The following is a 23,109-nucleotide window of genomic DNA, read 5'->3' as shown; positions in this document are numbered from 1 at the left end:
TTATCAAGCTCATTAGGCACACGAGGTGATTTACAGTATAATTTTATGCTCGATTAAGTAATAATTGCTCAAACTATAGATCGAAAGTGACGAGCGCACGGAGGGTGTGCGACTGCGTAAGCGATCGGTCGAATCGAGCAGTCCTTAGCGGCGCCGATACTCGGAGAAGTGACTGCTCAGATGAAAAGTATTTTTCACGTCGATTGCCAAGTGACTGTGGTGAATTTCAACCAAGCAGATGAGAGAAAACTCGGAGATGGTGCGCAGCAATATCAAAAATGAAAATCCAGTTTCCTCGTCTTCCCTATTTTCCCTGCAACTTTCGTTGCGACAGAAAATTTCAATTCTGAACGGGCAACCACATTTTTCGAGCACCGGGACCGCCGTAATAACCAGAAATCGTGAGCGCGCAGTGGCTTATTTATCTACGTCGATAATCAGCTATTGATATCGCGCGTGGCATTAAAATAATGAAGATATTCCACGTGGATGACGATAAGATAAAAAAGTCTGCGGTTTATGCAACAGGAAGAAACTCTTGAATGCTCGTTGGTGAGGAGTCCGAAAGATGGCAGAGTCGGGCAACGAGAACTCGTGAGAAAAATCGATATAGCTCTGTGTGTGAGAGCATTCCCATATCGCTGTGGTACAGAATGGAAGCTCTATGAAAATAACCATAACCATCGCATGTGTACGCGAGACAGAATTTATCTGTATTTTTCTACACACCCACACGTGGGCATTGTTATTATTTTTTATCTGTACATTTTCGAAATGAAATATTAATACTTTGCGTTGGATATAGTTGGGGAAAGCCTCGCAGCTGGGTTCAATTTTTGAAACGTTCGCCGTGATAAATTCATGGTTCGTTTTGATACCTTTTTTCCACGAAATTCGGTGCTTTTATTTTTACGTATTCACTTTTTATTTCACTCCCTGCTCTTGCATATACTATTTTTTTCGTTTGTTTTGCTTTTACGTCTCGATGTCGCTCCCGGCGAGAGCGTACGTTCGAACGCGTTAATTTCATGGAAAACGTGAGCTTGCTGCGCGCCACTGTTTTTTTGCCAAGCGTGTTTCCTACAGTCACAAACATTAAAAGAGAATTATTTCCTTCCGGATTTCGGATCTGTACGTAGCACATTTTGGATGCGCGACACCAACGCCCCGTATAAAGGCACCGTGTCGAGTTACCCTTCTCAAACATTTAAATGCGCTTTTACCCTTCTTTTTGTTAAACGAACGAGACATATTGACGCGTAGAATTTTATAAACTTGATTCGAGTTGCATCGATTTCGCTGAAATCAATTTGCTTCTTCAACAGGACATTCCGTTTTCGAAAAAAGTCATCACTTCACGCACGAAATTCGTATTCTTCGAATTTTTCGATGAAGAATTTCCCACATAAATATTCTGCCATTATTATTGTCATCATCACATTGTTAAATGGAATCTGGAGCTCCGAATAAAATGTTCATGAATGGCCACAAAAATGTAGGGTTTCAGAGCGGAGTGACAATGGATTCGGAAAAAAAGATTTTTCCGTGGCATTCGTAAGGGAGCTTAGCGGACGCGTGTTCGCGCCCCCGCCATGTGCACCTCTATTCACATAAACGTGTGATTTTGTACTACCGGTTGCACCGTGAATTTATGTCGGACGGGAAACTCGGCGCGCGAGCTGCAGAGATAAAGCCTCGAGAAGCGTGATTGCGACGAGGGTAGAAATGTGAAACAAATCGGACAGGGTTGTGAGAAGGCGTGAAGCAGCCGCGCAAAAATTGTATTCTAGGACGAGTATGAATGCTGCACTGCTGATGTGTCTTTCCGTAAATTTTGCCACTTTCGAAACGTGAAAGGCCATTCTTCTTCGGCTCTCTCGTTCGCGTACGCCGCGCCTTCTTTTTAGCGTTTCCGGTGTGCACTCCGGCAAGATCCATTCAAATTCTTGTACGTGTGTTTATACGGGACTCGAAATTTTCCTGATCGCAGACGTCACATCGAGAAACTACAGCGAGACGAGCGTCATTAGAGTTCATACTTTTCGATTTTTCTTCCCCGCATTGTGTCTCGCGGAAGTGATTATAATACGTAACTTTAATTACGGCTACGTAATTATAACGAATAATCCTTCTTAATTAGCGGAATTAGAGCTTGGCCAGGAAATAATTAACAGCTATTTTGAGGAAGAGAATCTTCGCGATATTTTCTCATTGGATGGCAGAGGACCATTCTCAAGATTACTTGAATATTTCACCATTTTACTTATCTTTTTATGGAAACTAAATTCTCATGACATTTTCCTCGTTTCCTCGCGGTAGAAATTGCATTCTCTCGACTTCCACTGTGTGTTCTGAAGAGAGGCCAGGCCAGCCAGAACCAGGCCGAAGGTTGAAGTGAACGCGTGTGCGCGACGTACTCGGCTTTAACTTCATGATACAAATATACGGAAAATACATTATCCGTACGTATAGGGCCGTCGTCGATCTATAGCACACTGTGTACGCGATATATCGCGTTCGCGCAGCTACCTCTCTGCGGTACATGCTTCTCTTGACGTCCTCGTGATTCACGGGAAAACCCCCTTGGAAAACCCTCTTCGTTTGTCTCTCACTGATTAGAGTGTTGAAGATAGCACATGCATTGCCACGAGGAGTTTGAATTACTCTCTCTCTCTCTCTTTCTCTGGCTCCCTCTCTGCGTCCAGCTTTCCTTTTCGTATACGTGAATAGTAAAATGTATGCGGAAAGGAGTCAGGGTCAATTTGGAGGAGGTAATAAATTTCGAGCGTTCAATAAACCAACTTTTTTCATGCTTAAATATACCTATCCACAGATGCTGTGATTTACGTTTATCGATTGGACTTTAAATTGGGTATTTGAAGAGCAAGCAACGGACTGTGGTGAACAAATTGAAAAAATGTTCATACGACCGAATCTTCAAAATCGAAAAAAGCCGTTCCCAATAGTTTTTTTTTGTCCTCATAGAGTTATTCGCCGATTCGAGTTTCACAGAGATTCAATGATCTTACGAAAAATCGCCAGAATATTTAATGCTCAAGTGTCAATGTCTCATCATATTTAGAAATCACTTCGTAGCTGGCGGACGTACATGGAAGCTCAACCGAGGGGGTCCACATTTGCACAAATCTCGCTTTACATCATCCAGAGAAAAGCGCTCGAGGACAGCCGGTCGAGGGTGAATGTCAGTCCATCTGTGGCGGAAGTATAAAGGACGAAAAAGAAAGCTTTATGGAATAAGCTTCAGTGTTGCTCTCGCGTTGTGTGTGCGAGATGAATCGCTCCGCTAGGCGAAGAATGCGCGGGGACGAAGTAAGAGACTGAATGTATGGGATTTTCCACGCTTCCTGCCCCACAAATTCGCCAAATTCTACGTGAATAAGTATCTCAAAAATATTCTCAAAACACGTTGAGTAGCTGTCATTGGTGCGAATTTATTCTCCTCAAATATAACCTGTCCAGGAGGCGAATAGCATTACCAATTCAGTGTCATTCTCGTGAATCATTTCACCATACTAGTACTTCCAAACTCTCGTAACGAGTGATCCGATTTCCTCCTTAAAATCTCGCCTGCCAGTTGTAATCGGATCGTCAGCAGATCGTAATGCAGCTATTGGGAGTAGCTGACTGTGAATGATTTTCAGCGGAGGTTAAGTCGAAGTAAGAGAGACCGGGGCAAAACGGGATACCTGAAAAATGAGAGAAATTTTTTTGTCTTTTTTTTTTAAATTTTTATCCTTGCCCGAAAAGAACATGAAACATATTTTTTCCAAAATATCTTGTTTTTTTTGGATTTTTATTTTTTTGTTTTTTTCAAGAAATTCGTTTTTTCAAATTCTCTTTTTTTTACATCACTTTTAAAATGAAAACGTTTTTGCACAGATATACAAAAAGTATTTGTAAATTTGCGATTACTGCCTCGCGGATTACTGTCTACGACAGTAATCGCAGATATATGTTTGCGGACCATCATGTGTGGTTACACCTGCACACGAATCATGTGCCCACTCTGCACAATTTTGGCACTGAATCCACGATTCAGTGGACAAAGAATACAAATTTTTACAAAATAAACATTGGCAATCTTCGTTATTATTCATATCATTGATTTTGAATTGAATTACAGAGGGTTCGTTCGACGTACGTTAGAGCGTTGTAAGCGCTGAGAGCGCTCACAGCGTGCGCTCGACTTACGTTTGAGCGCTGTAAGCGCTGAGATCGCTTTCAACGCTTACAGCGGTAAGTCGGAAGCACTCGGTTACAGGTGTAAAATACTCCCAAGGTGCATTGAATTAAAAATCGGTACCCCGTTTTGCCTCGGATTTTTTTTGTTTTTTTTTTTTTTAATTGAACAAAATTCCAGTACATTTCTTAGTTTTTGGGAGTAAAAAGTAGACAGAGCTTCCCAAACTTCTGAAAAGTTCAATATTTCCTTAGGTATCCCGTTTTGCCCTGGTCTCCCCTACATCGTTTCGTTTGCGCGCACGAAAACTCCATCTTTTTTTGACGAAAGACCTCAAATGGGCCCTACTCCGATGGTACATCCGAGTCTCATCTTTACTTCGAATCCTTGCTTGCGAATAATCCAATAAACTGAAACCATCCCCGAACGCTGATCGAATGATCGATGAAAGTAGTCTGAAAAAAACGAACTTTTCAATCCATGCGGACTACCCGTGACTCTCCTCTGTATAAATAATGTGTGCGTTAGTATGTGCTGGAAGCTTCAGCTCTTCTCGGCCAAGCGAAAGAAAGAATGGTCCGCTGATAAGCTGTCGGGGTTAAAAGCCAAAGGTATACCGCTCCTGTTTACTGTTTATATATATACATACTGAGGCGAAGGTACATATGCGAAGGTATATAAATAGGGGAGGGAAAGAAATGTATATAGAGGGGACGTAAACAGAAGAAGGTGGAGACCTGGCGGCTCGAATGATGTGCTCGACGAGCTGATGTATGCCTGCTTGAAAGTCCATTCGCGGTATTGGAATCTTGCCACATTTTTTTTTGTTTCTCTGGCTACCCTCACTTTCTCCTCTCGCTGTTTGTGTTACAGCAATCTCAGGTTTTCTCGTTGGTAAACTCTTCTCTTTCTATGGAGGATGGAGCATGTGTACGCGTGCGTTGCATTCTCCCTTTTCCTATGGCAAAAGCATCGATTCTGTGGTCGATCCAACATCCCCCGCGTTCGACTGCTCGGCTGCGCTAGCGCGCGAACCTCTCGACGAATACTCACAGAAATTAGGCTCCCTTTGCTCGATGACGAAGTCCATTGTTCACACCTCCCCAGCAACCTCGGAATATTAGTACACTTTGAATAGAGGAGAAATCGGAGAGGGCAATCGAAGTTTGTTGGAGTAAAAATGCATGCAAACTGCTCTTTAGATCGCTCACTCATAGCGCCCGATATTGACGGGAAAAATCATTTTATTCCATCGACATTTGCACGAATGGGGGATTGACCTATATTCTTTTCATCGTGATTAAACTCGATTGGAATTAGCGACACGAATGAACCTTCGTCGGTGGCAAGCGCTAATGGATTTCTTCTTTTTCACACGTTATACGAATATTAATAAACATTAAATGCGACTTTAATCGCTTTCGAAATGGGACACGTCGTTGGAGAATTTTGATCGTTCTTATATGTTCGCCGCAGATCACTGAATAAAACTTGTGACAGCAAAAAAGACGGTTGGAGAGCAGCTTAAACCTTTCGGGCCTACGCAAAGTCTGTCACGTACTCTCCACGCGTACGGGAACATTTCAACAGCCAACGATATACGCGTTTTCAGCTTTTACACGAGCACTAATCTTTTTTCGCCTTTCCCTCGTCCACGGAGAGTTTTTCAAAGGGACTGCAAATCCAATTCATCGAATGAAGCAAATAAAACGAGTGGAAAGCAGCAGGAACTGACGATTACGTAAATATGTATGGAATAGTCACTCGCGGAAAATGTATTCCTCGTTATTTTCAATCCTATTCGCTAAATTCAATCCTATAACTCACTTACAAAGTCAATCGAAAATAGCAGAGGCTCTTTTTTTGCACAGATTGACCTAGTTGAGAAAAAGGCTTTTAAAAGGAATATCATGGTTAATTTCGTTTTTTCTCACATCATTAAAATCCCTGGATTCGAATGGATGTAAAACAAATGTTAAAGCTTAGCGTGCGTGAACGATTTTTCCAAGCGTATCGAAAAGTTTCGACGATGATGAAGTTTGTGTGATAGAAAAAATGTTCACTCGTCGTTATCGCGCGCGTTACGTTTTTCTGTAATGAGAAAAGCGATGTAAATCGTTGATTAGATACGATTTAGGTACAAAACCCTTGGAATACTTCCAAGAGAAAGGAATATCAATGTTTGGCGAATACTCCTACTTTTTATCAATGCTGAGGATACGGAATGGAAGCTGGCAAGCGGAGATGATAAAAGTTGTGATAGCGAGGCTGCATTCGTTTCGAATTCGTATGGCAATTCACTAGAGCAGCCAATTACGAGCTCTCGGCACTTGGTATTCGTTTCGCGATTTTTTCCCTATCCCCGTACTGCATTGTAAGTGATTCCTCAAGGCGAATTTCGACATTCGCACCGGAGGTGCATGAATGCACCCACACGCCGAATCTAGACTCGCGGTTATGTCTCGCTATTTTATCAGACAGAAAAGAATCGCAAGAATCCAACTTTGGACTTTCATATCGACGTACATAATATGTATGCTAATGACGTAGCATAAATATGATAATACTGTTCATGCATGTGGCTCTCTCCGAGTGAAATGGGACCACTTCGGATCCATTCAAAGGCAGAACCGTCAAAAACGGAGTAGCAAATAAAAGTCCTTTTCAGGCGCGACGAGCCAAAAATACTTTTCACAAAAGTGTACACGCAGAGGGATGAAAGCGTTTTGGAAAAATCTCTCGACCGAGAGATCCCGGCGCTTGGTACTGGCTCCGCCGTCTGAAGAGAGGGATCAAAAAGGCATCTTCAAATTCCTGCACAGCTGTGCGATTCCTTTCATATTAAAATGTCCATTCTGTTTATACTTTTCAATGTGTACCCGAGGAAAAAGTAGTTTCAAACGTTAAATTGATGGAACATTCAAATGTCAGGTGTGTTGAGGCATAATAAAACGAATCGCAGCGTCAAGGGCGTCGTATGATCCGCTTTGTTCTCATTCAACAGCATCGTCTTTCCCCCTCTCTTATATATAATATTCTTTTTAGACAATAAAAATCGCAACGAATTCGCACGGGGTGAGGCGGCTCACTGTCACCACGAACAAGGTGTGCGAACGTATCCGTCTGTGCGTATCATATCGATAGCCACACCCTTCTCGCTGCTAATCGATCGTGGCTCTCGTGGAACGACAAATGCTGAAGAATAGATATACCTGTATAGAGAGCAGCGTTGACACGTTCATCTATAGACATAGCTATAAAATACATTATATAGAGAAGGCGAGGTACCCCTGGGCATACATCTACGGAGATGATGCTTCGCATATTCCGTATTCAACGCCTGGCCTTTCCATACTCCGTATAGATTACGTATACGAGTCTCTCTTCAAACTGAGAGCTGTGTGTGTTCTGGGAGATGCGCGAAATAACGAAGGGAGAGAAAGCGAGAAGGGTAGCCAGGGAATGGAAGGATAGAGGGATTGGAAATGACCGTAAGTTTACCAATTTCGGATGCTTGGATCGAGGGGTAAAATATCCGGTCATGATCTGCTTTCGAGGCTCAAGGAATTTTCGAAGGGCTGTAGCAGGAGCACATGAATTATATTTAGCTCTAACCCAGCTTTATGGATTTCCAACCATTCGAATCTTTATGGACAATGAACCGAGGCCCAATGAAGTTAACAATATAGAATATTTATGTGAATATCTGCGCGCTACACACGCCGGGTGTCTAGTTCTTGCTGACAACGTTGTTGATACAATCGAATGTCGCTGTGGGCGAGAGAACTCAATCAAGAGCTCCGATATATCCCGCGAGCAGGTTTGCCTTCCCGAACGAGCTCCCGTCCCTGCCACCGGTATAACAATTTTACCGATATCCATCGATTGCTTCGAGTCGAAACGCCATTTCGAGGAGGCACTATAGACGAGGACTTTCCTCCCATCGGGTCATCGGTGTATGATGAGAGGCGGAGAGCGAGGGCGAGACAGACAGAGAGAAGGGGAGAAAGAGAGACAAAGAAAAACAACAAGACACACTTCCCCCGTCGAACGTTGCTACTATTTCCGCAGCGGTATTGTCTTCCCCGAGTATACACGTACATTCGTTCCGCAAGATATTTCGCGCGACAGCTATTATACCGAGGGCATATTGAGTTGGTTTGAAAAACGCACGAATCCGATAGAATCGGAGCTTAACGGCTTTATGTACAGCACGAATGTGGCCAGCTGCGTTATCGTGCACGAAGTACGTATAAGTCTTTTATTGCTCCTAGTTATATACTTGCTGCGGAGCTACAGGTATTCGCGTGTCCATGACGAATAATCGATTCCATCAGCACCGGGCATCAGAATGTGCTCTTTCGAGCTTGCATTCTCTCACTCGCTCTATGATACAATAGAACTTTTATCTAATTGCAACGGTATATACAGAGGCCGACGACGCTGATAAAATCGCGCTAACGCTCACGGAGATGCGTGACCTCCTCCAATTATCGCTCCCGAGTCACCACTCAATGAATAACTTTTTATAGGCCTGTTATTATCAGCGTTATTAATCGAGAAGCATCCACGATCTTTTCCTCGTTTCTAGGCTTCGAGCTCGTGTGTCGAGCTAATTCATTCGATTGTACCACTCACAAATAACGTTATAAACTTAAAGAACTTCGATTAGATAAAAACATAAGGGAACTGCGAACGAAATAAAAGTTTGTAAACAACATGTTTCCTGTTTACGCTGCGAGGATGCTCCCGCGCTCCCTCGATTGATCTCGCGCAATCGGATGGAAAATTCCGCACTAAACTTTGTTTCTTTCCGTACTTTGTTGGTTTTTTCAGGTAGTTTCCTTCCCTCGCATCCTCTTTGCCTTTCTACAAGACTCCACTTCTCTGTACGATTCCGTGAATTCTCGACACGTGTTGCGCTCGAAGAAGTTTCCTTCCTCCTGCAACTTTACCTTTCTCCGATTTATTTATTTTTCACTTACTCTCCTTCCACGTGTTGCTCAAAGCGCCCTCTTTTCTCATCGATCGTTCTCAGGTTGCTTCATGTGTGGCTGTGCCCGTTGTCCCAAATCCAACTCCATATCAATCTGCCAAGTGAGCTTATGGCTCAAAGGTCCGCCAGAATTTTGGCAGTGGGAGCATCGTCATCGCGCTGACACTGCCACTTCGATCGATTACCTTTCTTTTGTTTTTCTCGATTGAAGAACCTTGCGTTGAATGGTTCGATAGAGCAACTCATACCTGAACGTTTTTACGGTTGTCGTCAAGTTCACATACGAGAAATGTTTCTTGGCGGATTGTGACTCTACCGGGGTGATAAAATTCGCGTAAGCGATCGTCAAAGTCTCACGCGGAGAGCATCGGCGATATCTCCGATGAAAAAAAAAAAAACGAACAAATAATACCGGGTGCTATAAAGTTTATTTATATTTCTGTAGTACCGACCCATAGACGAAGGGTCAGCGATGAGAATGCGTCCAACCACCGTTGATTGAGACACCGATCGTCCTGCACGTAAAATACGAACTTCACGTGTAGCGAATGAAAATTTGTCTCAATTCAGTAGCTTTCTAGCCAGGTAACAATGATCCAATTCAGAGTGTGGTTGCGTTCGACTTTTTAATTGACGTACAAATAGCCGGGTTAACTTGGTAATTGTGGTGGAATTTTCTTGAAAGCGGGGATCTCTCGTTTCACCGAACGAACCTTCTGTTCGTTGTCTTGACTTTTTTTCTCACTCTACTTTCAGCGGGGAGTCTTTACACTTTGTGCTATGCGGATAGTTCCCTGGAGTCGGAAAAAAGCAAAATACTGAAGGAGAAGCAGAGAACGGGGGCGACAAAGAGAATGTTGGAACTTCGAAAACTGAGAGCTTAATAAAAAAAAAATAAAATAAGAAAACACGAGCCGCGCAGTCCTTCGGGAATCCAAGTTCTTTCGTTCAATTCGTAGCACGTTTCGGAAAGGACGTAGGTAAGCCCTGGAGCTTTAATTTTTCATTGGTAATGCAATCCACACTGTAAAGCGACCGCGACACGAACACGATCCTCTGCACCACGTCGACGACCTGGCAATCGTGTTTTGAGCAGTGCTTTATCGTTCCAAAATCTTACAACACGCGTTTTTCCCTTTGAAGATGAGTCTCGGAAGGTCTGCTGGGATGAGTCGAACAGAGGGAACAAGGAGTGCCTCCGTTAGCCCGCCTTTGAACGTCCGTGAGCATCTTTTATGCAACTATCGATTGCCCTCTCTGTGATTACAAGGTTGAAACTTGGTTGAATTAACTGTCGAGCACCGGAGCGTTCAAACGAAACGTTGATTCGAGGATATGCGAGGAAAAATTCGGAAGGGAATATTTACAGGGAAAACTGGAGGTTTGCGAGCCAGCCAATAGCCAGCTAAAAACATGTGTTGATATTCGTGTTCTGTGTGTATCTTTAGACGGATTGTTTGCTGTACACACGATCACATTTTTCTGTACATCTATATGTATGTGTGCACATGTGAGTACAGAATAGTTGGGAGGCATCAAAGTTTTTGCGCAGACCACTGGTTAAACACAGGCTGTTGGCACGAAAGGGAGAGAGCGAGGACGAGAGAGACAGCGAAAGAAAAACAAAGGCGAGTGAATTTGATCGATGCTGCGCGAACGCTCATAAATCGCGCTCGATATTGAGCTCGAGATGAAGCAGAGCTCGAAAGAATGTGGAGGAGAAAAGAAATTTTCACTATACTCACTTGACGAGCCAGCTGGCTCATATATTTATCTTTTCTTCTCCTCCTTTTTCATCGGCCAGTAACGTATCGAAATTTGTAATCGAATTTTTCTCTCCCTGAAAATAGCACGTTTTTTCAGGTACTCGAAAATGAAAACTCAAAGAAAATTTACCGTTACTCCTTTTCATGATAATTTTTAAACTACGGTTGCTATAACCTCAATACTATATTTATGTCCCACTGTGAAAATACTTAAAAGTTTTTATAGCTACACCAGTTTTCCATTAATGTACTTCAAACCCGGAGCATCCTTTTTTCTACAGTTATAGAAAATCATGAGCCAAACTGTTTGAGAGTTCACTCGAAACTGTATGAGATCGTGACTCACTCTGACTTGAGAGTTTAATTCGTTCGTGATGTTTGACTCCGAAAGTCTCAGTGATCTCGGAGCATCGCCAAGGGCTGGCAGCCCAACGACAGTGCACGTACATACCGATATATTCGTATATAGGGGATCGTGAAACATTTTAGGGAGCAGAAAAACGAGGCAAAGTTGTCGAGCGATGGTAGCAAAAAAATTGGGGAAAGAGAAAAGTATAGTTTTTTGTACATCTTTACAATCTCGAGATGCTGGCGACCTGAGATTTTATGATTTCTCGCGGTACACCAGCAGAGTGACGATTTTGAAGAGAAAAAATAATTGCATGGAGGGATAAATAGGGGAATTAATAAAGATTAAAAATGAAGATTGCAGTGAAAACAGTGGTATAAAAGTCAACTCATGAACTAGCTTGGGAAATTTATGGTTAAACGTACGATGGTAAATCAAGTTTTCGTAATAAAATTCTGTTAGCTTCCGGGCACGATACAAGGATCTTCGGCAGTTTTTTTCAAAGCTATATATCTCAGTGATGCATATACGCCAATTGATGGTTTCCACAAATCACCGTAAAATAAGTAAGTGACAAATCCGAGTGAGCAATCGGCTTTTCCCTTTCGCATATATCACTTTCACGTGGGGTGTCCCACGCTCTGGGGATTTCGTGGCGATCCAATATCCTCGCTCACCGAACTCGAAAGAGGAAAATGCGAGGTGAACGGGGGACGGGGGTTTCTATCGCGCGGAACGCGTACTCACAGCCCGTTGTTGTGCTGACGATGTCGGCCTTCCTGAGCTTAATCTTACTATAGACACGAATGGCAAACGTTAATCTTATCCGAATGTAATTATCCACTTCGACGTAAGCGAAGAGGCAACGTTTGAGTTTTCGGAAAGGGATGAACTCTGACGAAGAACTTTGTCACGCGTCTTTAAGCTTTTGTCCCTTTATCCGTCGCTCGGTGTCTTCCTCTCCCCAAGTCTGCTCCTTCCCTCCGTATCTTTTGTTTTCTCTGCGTGCGGAAGTAGAGCGACTCTCCGTTCCGCAGAAGCTCATACGTAGGTAGAAACAACAATAGTCATTGCTGAGGGAAATCAGCCTTTGGAATATGATATCTTGCGATCTCAGAAGTCGTATCGCCCGTGAGCATCCCCCATCTACCTTTCCAGCCCTCCGCACGTTCGAGCCATTTCCACTTTCTCTACTAATCCAAGATACACACCAAACTACAAAATTTCATGTCAAGCAAATTTGAAAATTCCCAAGGTACTTCCCCGAGATGCAATAAAGTCAAGACTTTAGGTTATTTGTACGACGCTGCTTCTCGGAACAAGCGCAAGAGTATCAATTCTTCGTGAAAATGCACTCGACCCTGAAGCCACCATTGAGCGACTCTCAACTTCCGCTTCATGCTTTTCCAAAGCACTTACTTCAGCTTGTAAAGGGCGTGGGAATGATGCACAGTTATTGCAAAATGGGATTCTTGCCTTTTCACATATGAATAGAGCGAAAGCGTTGAGAAAGTAAATTGGCAAACGTTGTTCCTCTAGTTGGATGACATTCCTCGAATATATTGAACCCTTGCACTTTGTCAACGCACACGGAATAATTGTATGAGAAAAAACAAAAACTTGTTCTCTGTTTCAGATAAACTCGAGTTGGCCTCTTGGACCGACATTTTGTGACATGTGGACGAGTAGCGACGTCCTGTGCTGTACTGCTTCGATATTGCATCTGGTGGCTATTGCGGTCGACCGATATTGGGCCGTCACCGATCTCAATTACATACAGGTGAATTATCTTTCGTCGAATCGCGGATTACTTTATCCGAATATCGCATTATCCTTTTATGAGCGGCTTTCTATATTTCCTGACGATCGAAAACCAATCAAAACTGATTTAGCCTCAAGCTTTTGTAGGGCAGAATCTCTGATGTCAACAATTGTCATAGAATTGATTAATTAATTGTGTTATACGATCCTCTAATTATAGTTCGAAGTATCATCGCCCTTGGGCGTTATGCCACTCTGTACTTTTGATTGCAGTACCCGTGCAAGTCCATGATCAAAACGTCTATTCCATCGAGTATTTCATGAATATTTGAGGCCCTCCTACCCAGTGAATAGTCACTTCCTTTATCCGGCAAACGTCACAGAGCAGTGAAATTCACTTTCACAGGACAAAGGGACTGCTGTTCCCGTGTTCGTGGTGGATTATAGTGACATCGTATACATATGTTATAAGTCTCATGCATGAGCATGTATGTAATCGTCTCGTGCTTTGCCAGAGAGCTTTCATTGATCATTAATTCAAATCCTCGGTAATTTGCGGCCACAATGAAACAGAGATGCGTTTGCAAAGATGATTTTCCAAAAGAGGATAGCCCAGGGTCGAAAATCTGATATTGAAGCTTATTGAGAGCGAGCAGGAGTACAGTTGGTAGGAAAAAGAGTGGCAAACTTACAAAGTAGAAATTATTCGAAGGGGAAAATGAAATTGACGAAAGTGGGATTCACGGCCCCGTGGAAGTTGGTCGGTCGATCTGCGATTGATATCCGACAATCGGGAGGACCCCGTCTGATTCCGAATCGAATATTCCATTTGAATGGATAATGAATTCAATCAGTTTCAGCTCGGTACAATAGAGTACGTTATAATATCTGATTTCGTTAGTGAAAGGTCCGAGAGAAGGATTGAAAAATGAGAAAAATAAGAACACATAATCGAAGTTCGTAAGAACTTCCGGTCTTATTACATCAGAACCCGGCGAGGCAGAGAAAAGAGGAGCTGAATAGTGTCGGCGAGAGGGAGACGAGGGGAAGGGGCCGAAGGTGGAGTGAGAAGCAATAAAGCCAGATCGAAATTACGTCTGCTGAGGAACGACGAAAGGTATTCGAGAGCGCACGAACAGAATGCATCTTCTCTGCTTCAATGCCAACGTTATAGGGCCTCAAGCGTATTCTTGCTTCGCCAATGCACTTCGACTCAACTGCGTGTATTGCGGAGAGTAAGAAAGAGGCATAGGGATAAAGAGCGACGAAGAAATAATACATATTTACTTATGGATAGCCCGGCGTAGGATTTAGCTTACATAAGACACGCTCATACCGATTGTGTGGGATATATATAGCGATGTGACAGATCACGAGCTCGCGCGGGACAGCTTGGGATACTCGAGTCTAATTGCTCCGGGTCCTCCGGGGACTTGAGAGGAATTCTAGAACAGAGTGATTCCTCATTACACGTTAAAAAGAGGAAGGAACGGAGCCGATGCGAGTGACGCTCGATCTTCTTGCCTTTTCTCCTGTTTCATTTTCCTCCGCGTCTCTCTCATCTCGCACTTTGTCCCTTTGAATTAAAATGAATAGCGTGGAAACGATATCAAAAAGCATAGACAAAAGATTCGGCTTTTTCCCCTTGAGGCTATCCAGTGGTTCTTCATCGTTCTTTTTTTCTTTTACGAGCTAGTGTTCAAGCGCACATGGTCTTTTGTGCAAACCCTCCTTTCCTCGTGGCACGCACTCACCGTTTGACGTTTTACCTACCACCGGAAAGACAGGGAGAGAAAAAAAACGAAGCGCCACACTTTTTTCTTCTTACCGTTTCATTTCATTTTTATGCTTTTAGGCGAGAAACCCAAGGAGGATCGGTTTCCTCGTGTTTGCCGTGTGGGTCGTGTCGCTCGGAATATCATTAGCACCGCAACTCGGCTGGAAAGATCCTGGTTATTTGGATCGCATTGCCGAGGGCAAGTGTTTACCGTCTCAAGATCCTGGCTATCAGGTGAGTCTTGAATCACGAGTCTCCGTTATTTATTTTTCCTCGGCTAATTAATTAAATGAAAGTGGTTGTTACACACGTGGTAAGTCAAGGCAAGAAACTACTCGTACGCCATCCGACCCTTGCCTCCCTTTTTCCTCTCTTCATAACGAAGCGACGTCCGCGTTTCGTCCCTGACCTTCGTCCCGAGTCGGCACTTTCTTCCTGCCCCCGAAGAAACAGCGAATGTCACTCTCCAGAGGCCATAGATTATGATCTCAATTGTTTTCTTCAAAGGAGTATAAATGCAAGAATAAAATGACTCTTTATTGAACGTAGAAATCTTTTCCGACGGGGATTCTCTGTAGGTGAAATCTCATAAGATCGAAAAACACGTATCTAGGGGTAAGAACGTGCTACGCATCGAACATAAATTACTCGAAAATACGATACTTCGGGGATGACGATACTGAGAGTCACCAGAGTGCAGCTTGTAATGGTAGGAATATAAAAAGAAAGCAAGAGACAGGATTGGGAGGGAGGGAAAAGGAACGAGAGAAAAAAGTTATGACACTCCGACGTCTCCCTGGTGTATTGGGAATTGAGTCTCTGTAAGGATAGAAGGAACGAATCATCTTCACGGGACATACGGTGTCAGATAATTCCACGTATTGAATGTTAGTATAAGACCTTATCGAATTATCTCTTCTCTCTCTCTCTCTCTCTCTCTCTCTCTCTCTCTGTCTCTGTACTTCTGTTTCGCTCTCTGCCCGTGGCCTTATCTCCCTCATATACACGTGTACCCATCGGCCTAGAGAAGAGTGAAGTGCAGCTGAGGCAATCGCTCGGGGAGGCGGGTGGAACTCCTCTTCCTTCCATTCTATGTACTCCTTGATTCCCTCGGTGCTATCCAACTGGCTAGAGAGCAGAGCTAAATTGGATTTTTGTTTGATGTATTCGGAATCGAGTTTAACAGTCCATATAGATGAAATGAGAGGTCGATTGAGAGTGTCTGAGTGGCTATGGGGAGAGAAAGAGAAAACGGAACGAGAAGACAGCGACTGAGCGAGAAAGTGCGAGGATGGGGAGGAAGGAGGAGCGAAAGTGAATCGCGGGTGTCTTGGTTGACGGGAACTTGCCCTCGTCTAAGCTCCGGCTCCGTCTTCCCCCTTCCTCTCTATCCTTCTCCGTCTCTTTCTTCATTATTGACGTAGAAGTCGACGATGTCAGCTCTTCAAGTCGTCAAAGTTACTCAATGCACTCTCTCCGAACGAGCTCTAACACCATAAGCCGCCGTCCTGGCGCACCTCGATGCATTATATCTGACAATTATATTTACCAGCGACCGTGATCGTATAATATCGGGATATTAATTAGCACTAAGAGGACGGCTTATTCTTGATCATCCTGCCATTTTGGTTACAAATTGCTACGAGAATATCGAGACCGGAGCAGCACGAGTGCGCGAATAGCTGTTTGCCTGTCGCGTAAAACACTTCATTTTTCATTGATTTTCTCACTGAATATGTAACGAAAACTTTATTCCATTTTATGAGATGAATTTTTGAAAACTGTGTCATCGGTCTGCAGTCATGAGTAACATCGATTCTTGTCTCTTGTTTTTTTTATTCCAACAGATATTTGCCACATGCGCGACGTTCTACCTTCCACTCTTGTTCATCCTATTTTTGTACTGGAGGATATTCCAGGAGGCTCGAAGGAGAATCCACAAGAAGACACGAGCTACAGTTCAGCCGAAGCGGGAAAGAAGAGGGATCCTGAAATTCGTTCAACGACGGTTAATAAACGTTTTTTAACGACTTTTAAAGAAGGCTCGATGAAAAAATGGTTTAATCATATTCAACATTGAACACGAGGGCACAGAAGCTTCTAACGATTGTTGAGCGCGGATGAGCATTGATTAACTCGAGTCGTAAAAAATTAAATCATTCAAATGCAATCTCGAATCGACTTGGAGAGCAATTTGCAAAGTTTCGCCTCTGACAAATCGTTGAAAATAAAATTCAGTCTGTTCTAAAATTCAGACTGGGGTTAGAGAATCGCGGCGATACTTTACTCCACGAGATAAAAGTCCAGGGGGAAAAAAATTTCCTCGGGATAGTCGGTGACCTGAAAAGTCGACGAAACTTGCGAATTGAGGGGTGGGATCGTAAAGGGCTACAGGTAGCGAAACATTTTCGTGGTCCCTAGAGCCTATACATTTATTCACGCAAAACATCCGAGCGCTGCACACACACATACACACACGCATCTGCACGTATATTCATACGTGAAGGCATGTACGAAAGCTGCTGGCAATTGTAACATTGCGATTTCAAGTGATCCCGTTCGAGCGCTCGTATTAATATTTCAAGACGACGCTGATTCGTGCATTAATAAATGACTATATTTTATCCATCGAGGATTCGCTTACACAATAGAAAACTACAGAATAATGAAACCTGTTGAAATTGCCTTCAGCCCTTTCGAAAGACGAGCACGAGAATTCAAGCCAGATGATTTGTTATCGTAGTTTCGACATGATCACTCGATTGTTTTGTCTATGAACACAGGCCCCGGGAGGAATCGACGGCGTTCACCATCACGCGTTCGACTCCCGATCACTCCTCAAACTCGCCCGAGAAATCATCGTCGTTGAACAACGGGGCGAACGTGACGAGTCAGCCGACAAGCTCCGTCGCATCAACCACGATGACACAAACGTCACAAACAAGTCAAATCACAACGACGGCGACGACGACCACCACCAGCACAATGACTACGATCGTTACGTCCTGTCAACAGGCTCCGCCAGCTATGACGACGAAAAAAAGCCGCGAGACTATCGAGGCAAAGAGGGAGCGTAAAGCAGCAAAAACTCTCGCGATAATCACCGGTGCCTTCGTAGCCTGTTGGCTGCCATTTTTTGTTGTTGCCCTTTTGCAGGCGATATGCCGTACGTGCGAGCCACCCGATCTCGTCGCGAGTGTTTTCCTTTGGCTCGGTTACTTCAACAGTACCCTCAATCCCGTTATTTACACTATTTTCTCGCCGGAATTCCGACAAGCCTTTAAAAGAATGCTCTGCGGAAGTGCACGAGCTGGTGCACGCTGACGATGGGTCTAACTAAGTATGTATAAATCTCAACATTCACCTATCCTTCAAACTCTCTTCTATTGCCACGAAACTAAAAACGTTCATCTTAATTACGAAACACTCTAATACAGAGTTTCGCTCATATTCCCGGGCATACAATTCACACGGATCAATGAAAACGTTAAGCAAACTAGCTCTAAGATATTTGACTGCATTCCAATCACTTGTAATTTGATGAAAATGAGTATTTAAATAACGACGAATAAAAATGCATTTTGAGGTCGTTTTTTGGTAGAAATACACGGTCGAAACGATGCTAACATGTTTATTTGGTATTGTGTGCTTAATTCGAACGACGTCATCGGATCACCGGGCTTCGAATGAAACGTTGAGAAACTTTTTTTAGTCTCTGTCACCGAGCCTGAGAGCACTCTGATAAGAAGCGATTAGACTCGTTGGGAAAAATTTAAAAGTCACGTATTCGTGAAAATTCCATTGAAACAACGACGAGGAAGGAATCTATATAAATATAAAAACTGTAGACTCTGCTTCGCTTTACACTTTCGGCTAGATAAATGAGGAGTCAAACTTTCCAGTTTTCTTTGGATCCGACAAAGCCGGAGAACTTCGTTCTCGCTTTCAGCGAAGGTACGTACATGGCTCGTGATAGCGCGACGCTCATCGTAAAATGACTTCACGTGTGTGAGAAAACGCGCGTGACATTTTCATTCAAAAACTCTAACACCTTCACATTCTTCTATATTTCTCGAGTCTTTTTATCTGGGAAAGAAGCAGTTCCGAATTGTGACATTTATCGTCGGAGTTGGAAAGCTAGAAACGTTACGTGGCGTACGACGCTCGGCGTTCAGAACGAAAGTCAAAACTCGGGACGTGCCTCGTTCCGATTCTCAGGAATGAACTCTTTCTGCAGTTTTTTCTTTCCGACCTGAAAACCGCGTTCGCATATATCGAAAATCCGGCGCAGTTCCATCATTTGAAAGCACCTTTTTTACTCACAAATTGTTTTACTGTTTTTAATGTTTAAACGGAGATAATTAAACGGCAATAAACATTGCAAATAGAACGTCAAAAGTTACTAAATACTCCGGTAAAAGTTCCTACTTGGAACAACAAATGGCATTTAATTTATTGGAAAATTCAATTTTTATCCCATAATAATATGACGAATAGCAGCTCGTCACCGCACTATCGTTACTCACGGTAATTTCTCAAATTTAATTCCCTCCGTGCGTGAAGTAAAATCATTTTTTGTAGTGCACTGAAAGGAATGAAATAAAAGTTAGTCATTGGTTCGATGCATTGCAAAACCTAAATTTGTAGAAGTCTCAAGGGATCGAGGTTTCAAAATAAAAAGTTTGCGAGGAATCCTCTACATCAATATTAAATAGTTGCACGTAAATCTGTAAATGAATATGTCAAATTTTCGATTTGAAATCGTTTCCCCAACGACCTCGATCATTTGATCAATTCGTTGAGAGTTCATTGCAAAATCTATTAATATTCTTTTCATTGCTTATTTATAGTATCAATTCTAGTAATGAATATTTTTTTTAATCAAACTTTGAAACTGTGACGAGGAGGATCGTTGGAGTAATTCAGCACGAAATAGCCCATGTACGTATTTTCCAAGAAAATGTGTCGAAGCTTTGATCGCAGCAAATCCTCCGATCTAAAAGGATTCGAGGTTCTCGCTTGGAATACTCAAAGACACTGAACAAATAATTGGAAGCCAAAGGATTCGCCGTATTCACGACTTCTTGCTCGCTTGCTTTCGCCTGCGGCAATTTTTTTTGACCCTCTGATAAATTAGCGCGTTCAAATGTTTTTTTGGCGGATTCCGATTCCCGGAACTATCATACAATTCGAGTCTCACAGTTACAAAGCGAACGGATATAAGGATAGAGAAAGAAGACTTAATTGAATTTTTGATCGTGGATGTTCTCAGCCAAGCAATGACGTTAATTCCTAAAGAACTTTCTGTCCGTGGCAAACGAACAGGAAGCGGAAAAATTCTTGTCCAGAGGAAAACAAAGGATACTTCGTGTCGTTTGCTTTCTTCAAAAGCTTCGCCTAAGCCGTTACCGCAAAGTTTTCACGGACTTCTTCTATACCACTCGCTCCGTCACTCCGGGCCTTTCTTTTCGTGCGTCCTCCTCCAGGTCACCGCCATCACCATTCCAAATTTTCCAGAACTCCCTTAACGTCCTCGACCTCATATCCGCACCTGTTTTCTACTGCTCACACTTTTTTCTCTCATAAGTGAAAGAAAATGAGCTTTGCGAATTGAGAGAAATATTTACCTTCATTTTGTAACATTGTTCTGAGTTTCTGAGTGTACTCGTGCCGGGCATCGCACAACTTTGCTTTCCCGGCACGATAACATCCTCGTATGACTCAAAAATTTTCAACTAAAACTCATTCTTGCGACAAATTTTCACGAGTTTCTTGAACAAACGAAGGCTTATGGAAGCGCATATCAGCCAGAAGTATTCCAAACACTTGATTAGACAATGAAGCAACAAAACGAATGAGTCGCATGAAAAACTCTCGCGTATACTCGAAACTTTTGAAAAATCTCACACCACCTTCGATCTCGCACATTCGTAGTTAACCGGAAACTCGTGTATACTCTCGACTCTTCGAACGTTTCCCTTAACGAATATTGGTGTATATTCAACTATTGATCCGCTCACTTGTTTTCCCCGCGGGCTCTTATATACGTACATAAGAAAAATGAATATATCTATACACACTTGTCTCCGTAGTGCTTAAAATAACATGCCTGTGTATGCATAAGACTTTTCAAAGATTCACGTGATACTTTAACCACACAAACGAAAAACTGAAAATTGGTGCTTGTTCAGTTAAGAAAACGAAGAAATATATGAATATATGAAATACTTTGAAAATAAGTTTTATTCGAAGGGTTAAATTTAATCGGTATTGTAATGTGTAAAAAGGCTTCAAATTTTTAATAGTCTTTCTAGCATTGTAAGATACATTTCAAGATCAGATGATCGAACGACGGTGATGAAAGATATTTTTTAAAGGTCTGTCCTAACCGAAAGACATTTTCATTTGTAGTCGAATCAAAGTTTATGCAACGAGAGCATAAGATGGCAATGTATCTGAAGAATGGCTGATTTCTTGTGCCAGCGCAAAACGTTGCCTTTTTTTTGTCATTCCAAGCAACGCAATAGTGAATCTTTAATGATAATTCAAAATTTTCTATTCATCGTTCATCGTCATGAAACATGCGAATGCAACCACCGATGGATGAATGCCCTGTGAGAATGCTTAGTGAATGATGATAATTTGTCTAGAAATTTGTACGCTTTCGTTTGCGATCGAAATATATATACTAGATATAAATGCCGTACGAAAATACGTTATGACAGAAAAATGTATGAACGATTCATGAGTTTTTTATGTATGAGAAAAAAACAAGGTTACCAACACAAGTGATCATAGCGAGCATAAATAAAATTGCAGTTTTATAAACTCGTTCGTTTACGAGAATAATGAAATCCCATTATATTTCTGGGGCGTTAAATTCCTTCCCATGATTTTAGTCGTCACTGTAAAACTTTTGGTGATTCTATCGGCAGATACCGTAATCAAAAAGTGAGAAGAAAAAAAATTATGTTTCGTTTCCAATCCCGCAGTGTAACGTTGCAAAATTTCATTGAACTTTGTACAGGTAGTATGCGTGGCAATGTCGAACGAATAAGTTTACTTATGGAATATCATCGCGCCAATGGAATGGAAATAATTTACTGACGAAAGGGGCTTGCGGAATGTGGTTTTTTTCTCGTCAGGACTAGGAATATAAACGGGCGGTGATGATACACATATTCGGGTATACGGGGTTGGCAATTAGCCAGGCGATAAGGCCTCGCTTGTGTGAATGCGCTGACATGAAAGAGCGTTAGTGAGAAAGCGTGAGTGTTATTTTATATGGAGACGTAAGCTAAATATACAACTTGTAAAACGCTGTTACATTATGAAACGAAAGATTGTTGTTACGCTAAAGATATATTTCGCTGTAGAGAAGAGAATCTTCCGATAGCATAGTATTTGAGTAGCTTGAGGGGTGCTGGTCGAAAGGAACTGTTCGATTATCATTGAGAGAACATTTCGATTGTCTCGTCGCGCATACCAATTTAACGATCGTAGAATTCATAATAATGTATTATAATATTTGAACACACCAACGGAAACTTCAATATTTGTACATGGAAAAAAGTGCTTGTGGAAATTTCACGAGCTGATGCTCGGCGGAGGGTCTTTCGAGTCAACGTGTGAGAACGTTTCAAACCCTAGAAAAACGTCGGACGAAAATGTCGTCCATGTACGCGAAAGAGCCTGAGATGAACATCTCTTAAAATTGTGTTGAAATGAAACTATAAATAAGCCACATTTCGTAGTGCTGCTTTAACTAGTTCCAGTACAATAGTGGTGTGAAGAATATTGAATAAAATTGTAAGGGCGGATCAAAGTTACATTTTAATTGTATAAAAATGAGGATGCAACACGCGGCGCGATAGTCTATAGATATTATATATTTACTCTCTGATACTTCAGCGGACCGATATCGGAGGGGTAAACTGTATCGATAAGTCGTTGAGTTTGATGATATAATAAAAATTACGAAAAAACAAAATGACTTGTCAAAATCCATGATCTTCGATGACGAACGCACGAATCACTCGAATTCCATCGACCTTAGCTCGATGCGACTGGAAGTTGCTTTCATTTGCGACTGGAAGGTAAAAATAATTGGAGCTTTAAAATTTTTTCAATACCGCGGAATCGCCCTCTCGTTTTCTTCCACCATTTTCCTCAACTTCCGTTCCAATTCTATTTTCTTCTTAACTCGTTTGCACATTAGCTCATTCAACTTTGCTAGACATCTTGAACCCCGAGCAGCCG

General features: G+C 42.4%; 1 protein-coding gene across 6 annotated transcripts in view; it reads left to right on the top strand.

The window, feature by feature from the left end:
* Nucleotides 1-22,840, top strand: part of 5-HT1B (5-hydroxytryptamine (serotonin) receptor 1B) — a 61,702-nt gene extending 38,862 nt beyond the window's left edge. For all 6 annotated transcript variants that reach the window (XM_043414711.1, XM_043414712.1, XM_043414710.1 and 3 more), the window contains 4 exons: nucleotides 12,949-13,092; nucleotides 14,929-15,084; nucleotides 16,698-16,858; nucleotides 17,634-22,840. In XM_043414711.1, the coding sequence (XP_043270646.1) occupies nucleotides 12,949-13,092; nucleotides 14,929-15,084; nucleotides 16,698-16,858; nucleotides 17,634-18,174 (1,002 nt within the window). In that variant the 3' untranslated portion in view covers nucleotides 18,175-22,840. The remainder of the gene's footprint in view (nucleotides 1-12,948; nucleotides 13,093-14,928; nucleotides 15,085-16,697; nucleotides 16,859-17,633) is intronic.
* The last annotated feature ends 269 nt before the right edge of the window (nucleotides 22,841-23,109 follow it).

The sequence above is a fragment of the Venturia canescens genome, chromosome 3 (genome assembly GCF_019457755.1).
Source record: "Venturia canescens isolate UGA chromosome 3, ASM1945775v1, whole genome shotgun sequence".
In the NCBI taxonomy this organism is placed as follows: domain Eukaryota; kingdom Metazoa; phylum Arthropoda; class Insecta; order Hymenoptera; family Ichneumonidae; genus Venturia; species Venturia canescens.
Note: the sequence above shows the minus strand (reverse complement) of the source record. Positions and strands in the feature narration are given on the sequence as shown.